The 14,578-nt window shown below is 47.3% G+C and overlaps 2 protein-coding genes across 2 annotated transcripts in view; one reads left to right on the plus strand and one right to left on the minus strand.

The window, feature by feature from the left end:
• Positions 1–395: 395 nt before the first annotated feature.
• On the plus strand, positions 396–2,216 carry LOC118089389 (uncharacterized). The gene has a single exon (XM_035123995.2). It carries the CDS (start codon positions 396–398, stop codon positions 828–830), a length of 435 nt encoding a protein of 144 aa, XP_034979886.1. The 3' UTR covers positions 831–2,216.
• Positions 2,217–2,311: 95 nt separating this feature from the next.
• LOC118088418 (tripartite motif-containing protein 54-like) overlaps positions 2,312–14,578 on the minus strand; it is a 30,863-nt gene continuing 18,596 nt past the window's right edge. Inside the window, exons 6-11 of the mRNA XM_060277357.2 lie at positions 10,115–10,137; positions 9,861–9,985; positions 8,592–8,830; positions 7,492–7,740; positions 4,320–4,441; positions 2,312–2,586 (exon numbers count right to left, since the gene is read on the minus strand). Of these exons, the coding sequence (XP_060133340.2) occupies positions 4,337–4,441; positions 7,492–7,740; positions 8,592–8,830; positions 9,861–9,985; positions 10,115–10,137 (741 nt within the window). The 3' untranslated portion in view covers positions 2,312–2,586; positions 4,320–4,336. The remainder of the gene's footprint in view (positions 2,587–4,319; positions 4,442–7,491; positions 7,741–8,591; positions 8,831–9,860; positions 9,986–10,114; positions 10,138–14,578) is intronic.

The following is a 14,578-nucleotide window of genomic DNA, read 5'->3' on the forward strand; positions in this document are numbered from 1 at the left end:
CCCCAGACCCCCCAAAAAGACCCAGGGAGGAAATAATTGTAGCATTATCACCCTCATTCCACCAGTGCAAAGATTTTCAGCTGGCTGGGTGGACTGATTCTCCCCTCTCCTCTCCTCACATGATGTTCTGAGGTTTCCCCCAACCTCCTGAACCAGGATGAAGAGAGAGGGAGACAAGTCTCATTATGCTAATGGAAGGCCTTGTATGTTCACAGTTCTCCAGTGTTTAAGCAGCTAGCTTGTTTTTAATTCTTGTTTTGATGCTGTTTACATTGTTAGCCCCTTTGGGGCTCTTAGAGTGTGTGGGGGGGGGAGGTGCTTTGAAGTAAATCCATTCCTGCTGGGGCCCATAGTTAACTCGGATGCTGCATTTTCTCCTAGACAAAGGACATTTGATGATGGCACAGATGGTCTCAGCTGCCTTTTGCCTCCTCCTCCTGTTTCTCCCGCTGAAATCCTGCCTCCCTTCGGGGTGGCCCAGGCCAGCCGTGTCCCATCTGCTCCCTGTAAGTAGCCTGAGCTGGGAGCAGTGGCTTAGCCGCTCAGAATGGGAGGACAACCCTCCAAGACCCCCGGCTGGTTCAGAAGAGGGACTCTTCCAAGACCAAAGATCTCCCAGGTCCTGCAAACCACCAGAGGCCAGATCGGGGTCCCAGCAGCAGCAGAGAGCTGAGCGGTCTGCTGCCTCCAGCAAAAGACGCGATGGCCGCCCAAACTCCCTAGACTTGACCTTTCACCTCCTCCGGGAGTTCCTGGAGATGTCCCGGGAAGAGAGACTGGCTCAGAAAGCTCGGAGTAACAAAATATTGCTGCATAATATTGGCAAGTGAACAGGGATTGAATGGAGGGACTGGGCATAACTGTAAAGCTTAACATTTATTCTTTCAATTGTGCAGTTGGGGTTTTTTTTGGGGGGGGGGAGATGATGTGATATCCCTTAATCTTGGGTCTGCTCTGTCAATTTCTCCTACACTTGTGTGTGTGTGTGTGTGTATGTATGTGTGTGGGGGGGGGTCCTTCTGCCCAGCAACAAAAGAAGACAATGTGTTTTACTACAACTCCCAGAAAGTTTCTAATTAATATTGTTCCTATACTTTCTATAGTGCTGTCAATGCACACCAACCCTCTTTGACAGAGGGGCATAAGTGAGAAAAGGGCAGTTTCTGTGCAAAAGGTGTTCCAAATTTGAGATGGTAGAAGAAGTGGGGGGTATGAGTTGGGCAAGGCTAACAGGCTATGGCTCACTGGAAGGACAGATTGTGAAGCTGAGGCTCCAATTCTTTGACCACCTCATGAGAAGAGAAGACTCCCTGGAAAAGACCCTGATGTTGGGAAAGATGGAGGGCACAAGGAGAAGGGGACGACAGAGGACGAGATGGTTGGACAGTGTTCTCAAAGCTACCAACATGAGTTTGACCAAACTGCGGGAGGCAGTGGAATACAGGAGTGCCTGGCGTGCTCTGGTCTATGGGGTCATGAAGAGTCGGACACGACTAAATGACTAAACAACAACAACAACAACAACAACAACAACAACAGGCTATGATCATGAGTGAAAATGCTCTCCTAGAACGTCATGAAGAGTTTTTTCTAGCGTTGCATTCGCAGGTACAGCACACAATTTGAAGTGCTTGTTCCAAAGGCAGGAAACCTGCAGAGGTTCATACAGAAATTTTTAAGAACTGAAAAGCCGCAGTGGTTCTGCAAGCAGATCTTTGAGCAAGATTCAGGGGGAATCTAGTCTTCTACTCTTTCCTGATAAGGAAGGAGGTCATTTTTTTTTATTTCAGATACAGTGGGGGTGGGGTGGGGAGAATCTTTCCTGTGCTGGAACTCAGCTAGAAGCAGAGGTCCTTAAACTGTCCATCATCAAGCCTGTGATTAAATCCTGCCAAAAATGTACAGCTTATTGAGTGTTTGGGGGGGGGAGGGTGCTATAAGCATGTCTTGTATCTTTTCTACAGCTTTGGGATCATGAGGATGTGATCATGGCAAAACATGTGTATGTGTGTGTGTGCGTCTGTTCAGAGTGCCGAAGACATTGTGGCTTCTCTTGCTGATACCCAGCAGTTCATACCTCCTGATCTAAGTGTGACCTGGCTGATTTAGTCATGTACAGATGTTATTATCTCTCAGTCTCCAATGGATTACTAAAGCAACCACCCAACCGGAGGGTGTACACTGAAGTGTCCGGAATAAACTTTATTTTTTAATAAGGCTGCTTCCTTCTTAAGCTGGGGTCAAACACAGGCGGGGCCTTCAACCTCTGCAAATCACAGGTTCTAAACAAATTCAAAGAGTGGGGATGCACTTTGCATCATCTTGAATTTAATACTCCTCTCTGGAAAGCACCAAAGTGGAAGAGAATAAGGTGAGAATGTGGTTGGGGGGGGGTAACAGTGAAAGGAGAGGAAATAGGAATGCTGAGGAGTGCCAAGGGGGTGCTGTCCTTTTGAGTATGTGGTCTGGCTCACTTGCTTGAGCTCTGCACTGGTGCGTCTCCCTCCTTGATGATCTTGCACAACGGAGTGGGTTAGGTCAACTGATGTGCTGAGCAATAGATTCTCCTGAAGGGTGCAGTTGGACCTGATGGTTAAGAAAAGACCAGGAGATCAAACACCAGGAGAACATGCGTCAGGATGCAAGGGAGCATATTGTGATGATATATGGAAAACTTCAAGGTGGAGAGAGGATCGGGCAGTGGATTTTAAGCATCTGTGCTCAGGCTTAGACCCTAATCTGGATTCTGGCCAGTCCAAAATGGATCCATCTGCAATAGCTTCATTCACTATCCAGAGCAGGGGTGGGGAACATTTTTCGAGGGCCATATTCCCTTATGGAGAACCTTCCAGGGCCCGCATGCTAGTGCAGGGAAGGGCCAGAGGTGAAAACAGGCATAGCAAGAGATATGCCTCATACCTCAAGCAGGAAGCTACCGTTCATTCCAGCCATGCAAAAGCCAGATGTTTCTACATCCCCATGCATCTCTCCACCTCCCACCCCAACAAACAAATGTCATTATCATAGGCAAAATCTCTCGAGGAGAAGGCAGAGCAAGGCCATGACTGGGATGAAGCATGACCCAGGAAGAGCCTCGGGGGCCAAAGAAGCCCTGGAGGGCCACATTTGGTCCCCAAAGCTAAGGTTTCCACAGCCCTGCTCCAAATTCCTTCTCTCCTTCCATTGACACAACCATCAATTCACAATCCTCCAGATATTACACACTTTCTGCAGAGACGGCAGCGGCGAGGTCTCAGAATGCCAGGCACAAAGAGGTCCCCTGATACTGCCCTGAAGGCTCACTGCAACATTCAGAGACACTGAATCATGGATGTTGTGATCTTATGGTGGGAAGACTTCAGGCTTTGGGCACTGACGTTGCTTTCACTCAAACCCAGAGATGCATCAATCAAAGCCAAGTATTGATGGCAGAAACTGCAGAAGAGGAGCCCGAGACGGTGTAGTGGTCAGGGTGCTGGACTAGGACCTGGGAGACCAGTGTTCAAAACCCCACTCAGCCATGAGCCTTGCTGAGTGACCTTGGCCAGTTAGTGCCTCTCAGCCTAACCTACGGTACCTCACAGGGCTGTTGTTGGGATTTTTTTTGGGGGGGGGAGAACCATGCATACCACCTTGAGCTCATTGGAGGAAAAGGTGGAATATAAATGATGCAATAAATAATTTGTTCCTAGAACCAGAAATGAACTGCTCTCAAAGTCCTTTCCCCCACCACTGGCTTCTTCATTTCAGAAGGATTTTTTTTTGGGGGGTGAGGCATTTTACAGTGGTACCTCTACTTACGAATGACTCGACTTACTAATGTTTCTACTTACGAATGGAGCTCCGTCCGCCATCTTGGATGCTGTTTAGATAGGATTTTTTCTACTTACGAATTTTTAGAGAGGGTTGCTTCGACTTACGAATTTTTTCTCCCAATGCATTCCTATGGGATTCGACTTACAATTTTTTTCGACTTACAAATGTGCGTTTGGAACGCATTAAATTCGTAAGTAGAGGTACCACTGTATTGTTGCCACTGTTAAACAATTGGACATCAGAAACCCTTGTGGATCAACTTCAAATCACTCAAACGTTCAGCTAGCAGATCCCAGTTGACCTTCTGCCCACCCCTGACTTAAGGCTTCAGCCATGCTTGTTCAGGTATGTTTCCCTTTCTCTGTTATGTTTGTGTAGCTGGAGGAGAGTCCAATCTGATGACCCCCCCCTTCCAAGCTCCCTTCCTGTATTTTAGCGACTGCAGAGCAGAAAGCATGGAAACTGCCAGCGTGGACTGAGATGTCCTCCGGTTCCGTCCTCACCTATGCACTAACTCTCCTTAATCGTGTAGCCAAAGGGTCGTCGGGTTGAAGAAGCTGCTGAGGAGAGGTTCAGTAATCTCCTCACTTCTCCATCTCTCAGCGGTGGGACTGGATGCAGGAGCCTGGGGAAAGGAGGGGGATTCAGGGAGTGAAAAGCAGCCTCAACGGTCAAGGATAGACGAAGAGAGTTTTGGAGTGTGCGCTTCTAAAAACATAGAGGCAACCAATGCATGCAGAGTACAAAGAAACCTATTATTATTATTATTATTATTATTATTATTATTATTATTATTATATTTATTTACACATACATACATACCCCATCCATCTGGCTGGGTTTCCCCAGCCACTCTGGGAGACTCCTAACAGAATATTAAAGGTAAAGGGACCCCTGACCATTAGGTCCAGTTGTGACCGACTCTGGGGTTGCGCACTCATCTCGCATTATTGGCCGAGGGAGCAGGCGTACAGCTTCCAGGTCATGTGGCCAGCATGACAAAGCCACTTCTGGTGAACCAGAGCAGCACATGGAAACACCGTTTACCTTTCCGCTGTAGCGGTTCCTATTTATCTACTTGCATTTTTGACGTGCTTTCGAACTGCTAGAATATTATAAACACAATAAAACATCAAACATTAAAAACTTCCCTAAACAGGGCTGCCTTCAGGTGTCTTCTAAAAGTTTGTTTGTTTGCTTGCTTGCTTGCTTGTTTGCTTGCTTGCTTGCTTGCTTGCTTGTTTATACATACCCCACCCATCTGGGTGGGTTTCCCCAGCCACTCTGGGAGGCACTTCTAATAGAATATTATAAACACAATAAAACATTAAAAACTTCCCTAAACGGGGCTGCCTTCAGATTTCTTCTAAAAGTCAGATAGTTGCTTATTTCCTTGACATCTGAAGGGCGGGCGTTCCACAAGGCGGGCGCCACCACCGAGAAGGCCCTCTGCCTGGTTCCCTGTAACCTCACATCTCACAGTGAGCTTGGACCTCAGTGTCCAGGCTGAACAATGGGGGTGGAGACGCTCCTTCAGGTATACTGGGCCGAGGCCGTTTAGGGCTTTAAAGGTCAGAAAGAGGAGCCTGGCTGCTGGATCAGGCCAAAGGCCCATCTAGTCTAGCACCCAGTTCGCACAGCAGCCAAGCAGATGCCTATAGGAAGCCCACAAACAGGACCTGAAGGTAACAGCACTCTTCCCCCTCTTGGATACGTGTCAAACGACACCTGGCACCATCCTCTGGGCCCATCAACCCAGGTGCAAACACCTCCAGAAACTGAGGCTCTCCCTTTTAGCCCCAGCTCCTACCTCAGTGAAAGCTCTGGCAGATGAAACGTGTGGCTCATACTTGAGGTATTGTTAAGAGAGGAAGGATGGAACAAGAGAAGCTAAGAATAGACTCGCCAAGAGTCCGTTGCAAGGCCAGGCAGCCCAGGCAGCTCTTTGAAGCAAGCGAAGGGAGGGAAGAGTTTAATCATCGCTGGAGAGGCATCAAGGTTTAACTCTGAATGGGCTCTGGAGGAGCAGAAGGGCCCCTGCCCCGCATGCAATTGTGGGCACCGTTCTAGGACACCTGCTCCCTGTTGCTAAAATAAAACAGCCAAATAAATGCCCAGTTGCAATCATCCCTGCTGGAGGAAGAGAGAAGAGAGAGCTATTCTCAGAAGCAAGGCCACTTTGCACTCGCTTTGTGGCAGCCAAGCCGTGGCTTGATCATTTAACCCAGTGGTTTTCAAACAGTGTACCGTGGCACCTTGGGGTGCCTTGAATGGTGGTCAGGGGTGCTGTGGGCAACACTGGCCTCTGTCTCTCTTCCCTCCCTCCTTGGATGCCCTCTTGTGTCTCTGCCTCCTCCCAAAGGCTTGTACAGCTGTTGGTTGCAGCAGCCCTGGCTACAAGCTCCCCAGGTGAATAATGCGTCTGGGGCTGGCCAGGGGGGTGCTTCCCAGGCCCCTGTGGGGCAGTATGAGGAGGCACCTCTCTGTGGGGCAGTGGGGGGCAGCTCAGAGACCAGGGGCAGCAGCTGCAGCTGTTCAAAGGACTCCCGAGGAGAGGAGGCTGAGGGAAAACTCCACAAGGGGGGTATTTGAAAAAGGGGAGAGGCTGCAAGCTCTGCAGGCAAGGGGTGGCATAACTGGGCTCCTGAGCCCCACAGGGTTACCGCAGAGAGAATGTAGTTGGTCAAGGGAGCCGTGGACTCAAAAAGGTTGATTTAACCCTTCCCACGTCCACAGCTGCATCTGCACTGTGCTGGCTGCTAAAGCAGGAATTAACAATCTTGCAATGGAATGGAGCCTAAAGGGCCTTGGGTGGCACAAAATTGCCCCTTGAGAAGGGGTGAGGTCAAAAGCCACAGCAAGATTCTCCAAAGGCCTGATCACGGATAGGCTGAAGATTAAACTCAGGAAACAGTTGTGCATCTTTGTTTATTTCTTTTTTTATACTCTGTAATGCAACAGCTGCCATGTTCCTAATAACTGTGTATTCCCATCTGAGAAAAGACTGAAGCATCTTGGTGCTTTTTTAACTTTAAAACAGGCACGCCCAACAGGTAGATCATGATCTACCAGTAGATCACTGGACGTCTGTGGTAGATCACTGGTAGATCAGTGGCTCCCCCCAAAGAAGCTCAACAACTTTGGCTCCCCTAAAAAAAAGCTCAACATTTTTGCCCTGCACCCCAAAGAAATGGGGCTTTCCTCCCCCCTAAAAAAGCCCTACAACTTTGACCTGAACCCCCCCCCAACGGGGTAGATCACCGCCAGTTTTTAACTCTGTGAGTAGATCACAGTCTCTTGGGAGTTGGCCACCCCTGCTTTAAAAGAAAGACTGGGTGAGGGGAGATGAGGAGAGGCATGTGGAAGAGGCTTAGGTCTGGTACGTATATAGAAAGAGGAAAGCTCTTCCCTCTCTCTCTCTCTCTCTCTCTCTCTCTCTCTCTCTCTCATTCTCGTAACACTAGAACCTGGGGACATCCAATGAGGATGAATGGTAGAAGGTCCACAGTTGAAGAGGAGCCAACCGTTCTGAGCCTGGCTACATGTTACACTCCTCCCACCAAAGGAAAGCCTTGCCAGTTGAGAATGCTTACAGCTTCCCCCAAAAAAGGGGCAGAGAAAGTTGAGTGACATGACAACCAACACAAATAAGACTAGCTTCATGATGCCACTGACCTGGCTGGTGGCAGATGCCATCCCGTTCAGAAGATGGGCATGACCAGCTTCGCCTTCCCTACCACTGCCCAGGCCTCTGCTCTCCTCGGTCTCTGCTGAGCTGTCCGTGGTGCTGAAGGCTTCACTAGTGTCTCCCTCCACTTTGGGCTGCTCCATGTCTTGGGTGAGAACATTACTCTGTAAATTGCATTCTGGCAAGGTCGCTGGGGGACTGGAGCCGGTCAGATGGAGCTCCCCATCCAGCTGACTCTGAAAGAAAGAAAAAATCAGGAGAAGATGAAAGGCTACAATGAAACCTAAGTTTCTGCCCAACTCTTGAGCTCAAAAACTTTGCAACACCTTTAAAATCAATGACACAGCTCATTAAACAAGTTTGATTTTTACTCATTAGCCATCTTATTTTAAAAACTCAAATGGAAAAAATGAATTATTGTGATAATTGCCTGTATATGCCATCATTTGCCTCTTTTATTTCCTTTCAAATGAGTAAGACGGTCCTGTTGCTTCCTGGTCAATGTTCTAAGGGCCACGTGGCAGTGGTGGAAGGGGCCAGAGGCAAAGTGGGTGGAGCAAAAAAGTTTATTTTTGTTTATCTGGTTTCTATGCACACTCACACATCCACATACCCCTATCCTCCATCTAGGCAAAAATACTCAGAATGTGAAGCAGAGTCATTGAGGGGTGAGGCCTGGGAGGAGGAACTTCCTGACAGTAAGAGCTGTTCGGCAGTGGAATTTGCTGCCAAGGAGTGTGGCGGAGTCTCCTTCTTTGGAGGTCTTTAAGCAGAGGCTTGACAGGCATATGTCAAGAATGCTTTGATGGTGTTTCCTGCTTGGCAGGGGTTTGGACTGGATGGCCCTTGTGGTCTCTTCCAACTCTATGATCCTATGATTATCCCTACCTTGAGATGTCAGGACAAAATGCCGTGGAAAACTAGCTAGCCTTTCTACCACGCCTAACCCTTTATGAGAAAAGCAGAAATGCTGCAGGTCAAGTGCACAGCCCAAGGAGACAGAGGAGCCTGAACCTCCCATGTCCCCCTTCTTGCCTCCTGAGAGCAGCCCCACGTCACACTCAAGGAACCTAGATCTGGATCTCACCTGCTGGCCACCCCATAAATCGTCCTCTTTGCCAGCCAGGACTTCTGTCCCAGCCTGCGGTGTAGCTTTCACCCCACTGCTCAGCGTCTCATTTGTCATTGGGGCTCTTCCTTGAGCCTGCTCTTCCTTCTCAGGGTCCTCTCGTCCCTCGCCAGCTGCTGCCCCGTACTCTGCCAAAGCATCTTCAGCCTCGGCAGAGGCTCCATCTTCCTCTGCCATTGGCTCAGATTCTTCTTCAACTAGAAAGGGGGGGATTTTAAAAAGACAGCATGAAGGCGAAGGTGCTGGTGGCACACAGCTGTTGCACAGAAGTTTCGTCTAAGGTAGCCTACTCCTGCCCCGATGCTCTACACCCCAAACACTCTTGGACTGCAACTGCCATAGTCACTGGCCATTGGCCATGGTGGCAGGAGCTGCTCTTCAACATCCTCTGGAGGTCATGAAATTAGCCACCGCAATCTGAAGACTGCTTACGACGTGTTGTGCGGACTTAGATATCTGGATCCACATGCTCCATCGAAATCCCAGAGTGGACTTTGGACTCCAGAATAGGAATTCTTGATCCATTCCTACTTCTGGTTCCATGTACTTGGGTTTCATTGTGTATTGAGAATTCATATTCACCTTGGAACTCCCTGCCTATTGATGCAGGGCTTCACTGAACAGTCAAACCTCGATTCCCAAACGGCTTAGTTGCCAAACAAATCGGCTCCCGGATGCCACAAACCCGGAAGTAAGTGTTCCGGTTTGCGAATGTCTTTCAGAAGCCGAACATCCGACGCGGCTTCCGCTTGAGTGCAGGAAGTTCCTGCAGCCAATCGGAAGCCGTGCCTTGGTTTTTGAATGGTTTTGGGAGTCAAACAGACTCCTGGAATGGATTATGTTCAAGAACCAAGGTACCACTGTACTCTTTTCTGCACCTGCTAAAAACACTTTTTTTTTTAACCCAGATATGTAGAATGTTTGCATGTGTTTTAATCTGTTTTTAGCTTATCGGTCTTAATTATTTTGGAATGTTTTAAACAGCTTTTTTAAAACCTTGTTTGCTGATGAGCTTATTGTTTTATTCTTTTTTTGTAAACCTCTTTTATTATTATTATTTTGGTATAATGAAGTGGTGTATAAATTTTATGAACTAAGTAAAAATAAATGCACAGGGTTATTTTTATGAAGAGTGAGCTAATAATAAAGAAAATCAATCAATCAAATCCTGGTTTCAAATCCTTCAATAACTTGAATGGGGGCACCTAGGGGTGCTTCCCACCCCACCTTTGATAAAATCCAGCTGGTAGAGAAGTCGTTCTTCCGCATTGAAATCGACCATGTAGTGATCCATGTTGTCATAGCCTGACTCCAGCTTCTCAGGTTTGCAGCTCTGGGACATTTCAGAAATCCTGCAGGAAGGAAAGCAATCACAGGTCCCTGGTGAAGAGCTTCCATCTTTTGAAACCCCAAAACTTGAGAAGGGGAGGAAGGAAAGAGGGTAGGTATGCAGAGGCAATAAGACAAGGAATGATACTTACTTCTGGATGAGAACTTTGGCGTTCTGATGTAGGGAGAGAAAAGACACGAATGGAAAGAATCGTGATTTGTTGAGAGCGGATGACAAAGCAAGAGGAGAGCCACCCCTCATTTCTACGTCCATGAGTCAACTCTGTGCGAGAAAACACTTGACTGCAATAGCTAGTAATACCTGGCAAAATCTCAGAAGGTGGCCAGTGAGCACATGAATGTATAGAGGTGCCTGGCTTGCTGAAGCAGACCTCTGGGTTCATCAAGATCAGCACACCAGTGGTTCTCAGACTTTTCCCCCTGGGCCACACTTTCAGGATTTTGCTATTTGCTATTGCTGCAAAAGGTAAAGGGTAAAGGTAAAGGGACCCAGGTCGTGCTGTGGTTAAACCACTGAGCCTAGGGCTTGCTGATCAGAAGGTTGGCGGTTCGAATCCCTGTGACGGGGTGAGCTCCCGTTGCTTGGTCCCAGCTCCTGCCAACCTAGCAGTTCGAAAGCACGTCAAAATGCAAGTAGATGAATAGGTGGGAAGGTAAACGGTGTTTCCGTGTGCTGCTCTGGTTTGCCAGAAGCGGCTTTGTCATGCTGGCCACATGACCTGGAAGCTATACGCTGGCTCCCTTGGCCAATAATGCGAGATGAGCGCGCTACCCCAGAGTCGGTCACAACTGGACCTAATGGTCAGGGGTCCCTTTACCTTTACCTTTACCTATTGCTGCACCAAAATTCTTATTGATAAGAAATACATTGGAAAGCAAAAAGAAACAACTCCTATCCGTCCTTGATTTATATAACACAGAACACAACTACTTTATAAGATGACCATGGGACCACATTATAAAGGAGAAAAGGCTGCAGCAGCATAAGAACGTGCATCCTTCCCAAAATATAATTATAAACGAGCCTCTTACATATGTAACTTAAGTACGTGTACAAACTCAATGAGGGGCGTGCGCTTGCTTTTGTCGCATAATCTCGTTTATATTAGGCCTAATCTGAGACAAACTTTCATCTCCTCATCAATACAAAGAAGCCTTTCTCGTTTCTGATCTTTCGTATTTGCCAGAGTTGAAAATCCCCTTTGACAGCAATATGTCAGGGAGAACTGCAGGAAAAGAGCCAGTGCTCTTGAAAAGAGAGGCACGGATCCTGTTTCTGGTTGTTCAGTCAAAGCTCATGTTACGTCCTCTGCGGGTTACGTCTTTTCAGGTTACGGACGCGCTGAACCCGGAAGTCCCGGAATGGGTTACTTCCGGGTTCGGCACACGTGCATGCGCAGAAGCACTAAATCACACTTTGTGCATGCGCAGGAGCGCTGAATTGTGTCAGGTGCGTGTGCAGACGTGGCACTTCAGGATGCGGCCTTTTCATGTTGCGAACGGGCCTCCGGAACGGATCCTGTTCGCAACCAGAGGTACCACTGTATATCCAAACAAAATGATCCCTGCATGTGTGCATGGGGCCCACATAAAGCGTTCCATTCTGTTCTGCCCTTTCCATGGCATTTGGGGGTCACTTCTGGGTTCAGTGTGCGTGCGCGATCGCGCATTAATCAGACGCATCTTAATTGGCCGTTGCCTGTATACACTACACTGAAATGTTTCAATGTTTATGTGATTGTCCTTGAATCTTCCTGCTACACTCGTCAACCTCTCCTGCACTCTGGGTCAGCAGCAGCAATCTGGGTTTGCAGGCACAGAACTTTCCCCAGAGACTCCAGGGTCTGGATCAGGGGCCAGATTTAGCTTTGATGAGGCCCTAAGCTACTGAAGGTAATGGGGCCCTTTATATGTCCAGCTGCCCTTTGTCAACAACAAATGGTCGCTGTTTTTTGTGTCGAATGTACGCTGCGTGGTAATTTATGGACCTAATAGGTATCTCAAGCCATTTGCACGTGTTGCCATGCAACCAGTACATGCAGAATGTAGGCACCCTATATAGAGAAATGAGCAAACCAGGGATATTTTAGGGAGCAGGCTAGCAGGTGGGGCCCATTAATTACACCATAGGAGCCTACACCCCCTTCATGGATCAATGCCTTGTCGTGGCGAAGGGGCTTGAATAACTCGGAGAAGCTATGAGCTATGCCATGCAGGGCCACCCAAGATGGACAGGTCATAGTGGAGAGTTTTGACTAAACGTGATCCACCTGGAGAAGGAACTGGCAAGCCACTCCAGTATCCCTGCCAAGAAAACTCCATGGACAAAGACAACAGGCATATAAAAGTTATGACGCTGGAAGATGAGCCCCTCAGGTCGGAAGGCGTCCAACATGCTACTGAGGAAGAGCGGAGGACAAGTACAAGTAGATTCAGAGCTGATGAAGCGGCTGGGCCAAAGCCGAAAGGACGCTCAGTTGCGGATATGCCTGGAAGCGAAAGGAAAGTCCGATGCTGTAAAGAAAAATATTGCATAGGAACCTGGAATGTAAGAACCATGGATGGAGGTAAGCTGGATGTGGTCAAAAATGAGATGACAAGAATAAATATCGACATCCTGGGCATCAGTGAACTAAAATGGAAGGGAATGGGCGAATTCAGTTCGGGTGACTATCATATCTACTACTGTGGGCAAGAATCCTGTAGCAGAAATGGAGTGGCCCTCATAGTCAACAAAAGAGTGGCAAAAGCTGTAATGGGATGCAATCTCAAAAATGACAGAATGATCTCGATACGAATCCAAGGCAGACCTTTTAACATCACAGTAATCCAAGTTTATGCACCAACTACCGGTGCTGAAGAAAGTGAAATTGACCAATTCTATGAAGACCTACAACACCTTCTAGAAATAACACCAAAGAAGGATGTTCTTCTCATTACAGGGGATTGGAATGCTAAAGTAGGGAATCAAGAGATAAAAGGAATAACTGGCAAGTTTGGCCTTGGAGTTCAAAATGAAGCAGGGCAAAGGCTAATAGAGTTCTGTCAAGAGAACAAGCTGGTCATCACAAACACTCTCTTCCAACAACACAAGAGATGACTCTACACATGGATATCACCAAATGGGCAGCATCGAAATCAGATTGATTATATTCTCTGCAGCCAAAGATGGAGAAGCTCTATACAGTCAGCAAAAACAAGACCTGGAGCTGACTGTAACTCAGATCATCAGCTTCTTATAGCAAAATTCCAGCTTAAACTGAAGAAAGTAGGAAAAACCACTGGGCCAGTAAGATACAATCTGAATCAAATCCCTTATGAATACACAGTGGAAGTGAGGAACAGGTTTAAGGATTTAGATTTGGTGGACAGAGTGCCTGAAGAACTATGGATGGAGGCTTGTAACATTATACAGGAGGCAGCAACGAAAACCATCCCAAGGAAAAGGAAATGCAAGAAAGCAAAATGGCTGTCCAACGAGGCCTTACAAATAGCGGAGGAGAGGAGGCAAGCAAAATGCAAGGGAGATAGGGAAAGATACAGGAAACTGAATGCAGATTTCCAAAAAGCAGCAAGGAGAGACAAGAGGGTCTTCTTAAATGAGCAATGCAAAGAAATAGAGGAAAACAATAGAATGGGGAAAACCAGAGATCTTTTCAAGAAAATTGGAGATATGAAAGGAACATTTCGTACAAAGATTACCATAATCAAGGACAAAAGTGGTAAGGACCTAACAGAAGCAGAAGACATCAAGAAGAGGTGGCAAGAATACACAGAGGAATTATACCAGAAAGATATGGAGGTCTCGTACACCCCAGGTAGTGTGGTTGCTGACCTTGAGCCAGACATCTTGGAGAGTGAAGTCAAATGGGCCTTAGAAAGCACTGCTAATAACAAGGCCAGTGGAAGTGATGATATTCCAGCTGAACTATTTAAATTTTTAAAAGATGATGCTGTTAAGGTGCTACACCCAATATGCCAGCAAGTTTGGAAAACTCAGCAATGGCCAGAGGATTGGAGAAGATCAGTACATCCCAATTCCAAAGAAGGGCAGTGCCAAAGAATGCTCCAACTACCGCACAATTGCGCTCATTTCACACGCTAGCAAGGTTATGCTCAAAATTCTACAAGGCAGGCTTAGGCAGTATGTGGACCGAGAACTCCCAGAAGTGCAAGCTGGATTTCGAAAGGGCAGAGGAACCAGAGACCAAATAGCAAACATGCGCTGGATTATGGAGAAAGCTAGAGAGTTCCAGAAAAACGTCTACTTCTGCTTCATTGACTATGCAAAAGCCTTTGACTGTGTCGACCACAGCAAACTATGGCAAGTTCTTAAAGAAATGGGAGTGCCTGATCACCTCATCTGTCTCCTGAGAAATCTCTATGTGGGACAAGAAGCTACAGTTAGAACTGGATATGGAACAACTGATTGGTTCAAAATTGGGAAAGGAGTACGACAAGGTTGTATATTGTCTCCCTGCTTATTTAACTTATATGCAGAATTCATCATGCGAAAGGCTGGACTAGATGAATCCCAAGCCGGAATTAAGATTGCCGGAATATCAACAACCTCAGATATGCAGATGACACAACCT

The sequence above is a fragment of the Zootoca vivipara genome, chromosome 7, assembly GCF_965207765.1.
Source record: "Zootoca vivipara chromosome 7, rZooViv2.hap1.1, whole genome shotgun sequence".
In the NCBI taxonomy this organism is placed as follows: domain Eukaryota; kingdom Metazoa; phylum Chordata; class Lepidosauria; order Squamata; family Lacertidae; genus Zootoca; species Zootoca vivipara.

Bases quoted from the DNA above. Each gene is read 5' to 3' on its own strand.
- LOC118089389 (XM_035123995.2), top strand. From the start codon at position 396: ATGATGGCACAGATGGTCTCAGCTGCCTTTTGCCTCCTCCTCCTGTTT.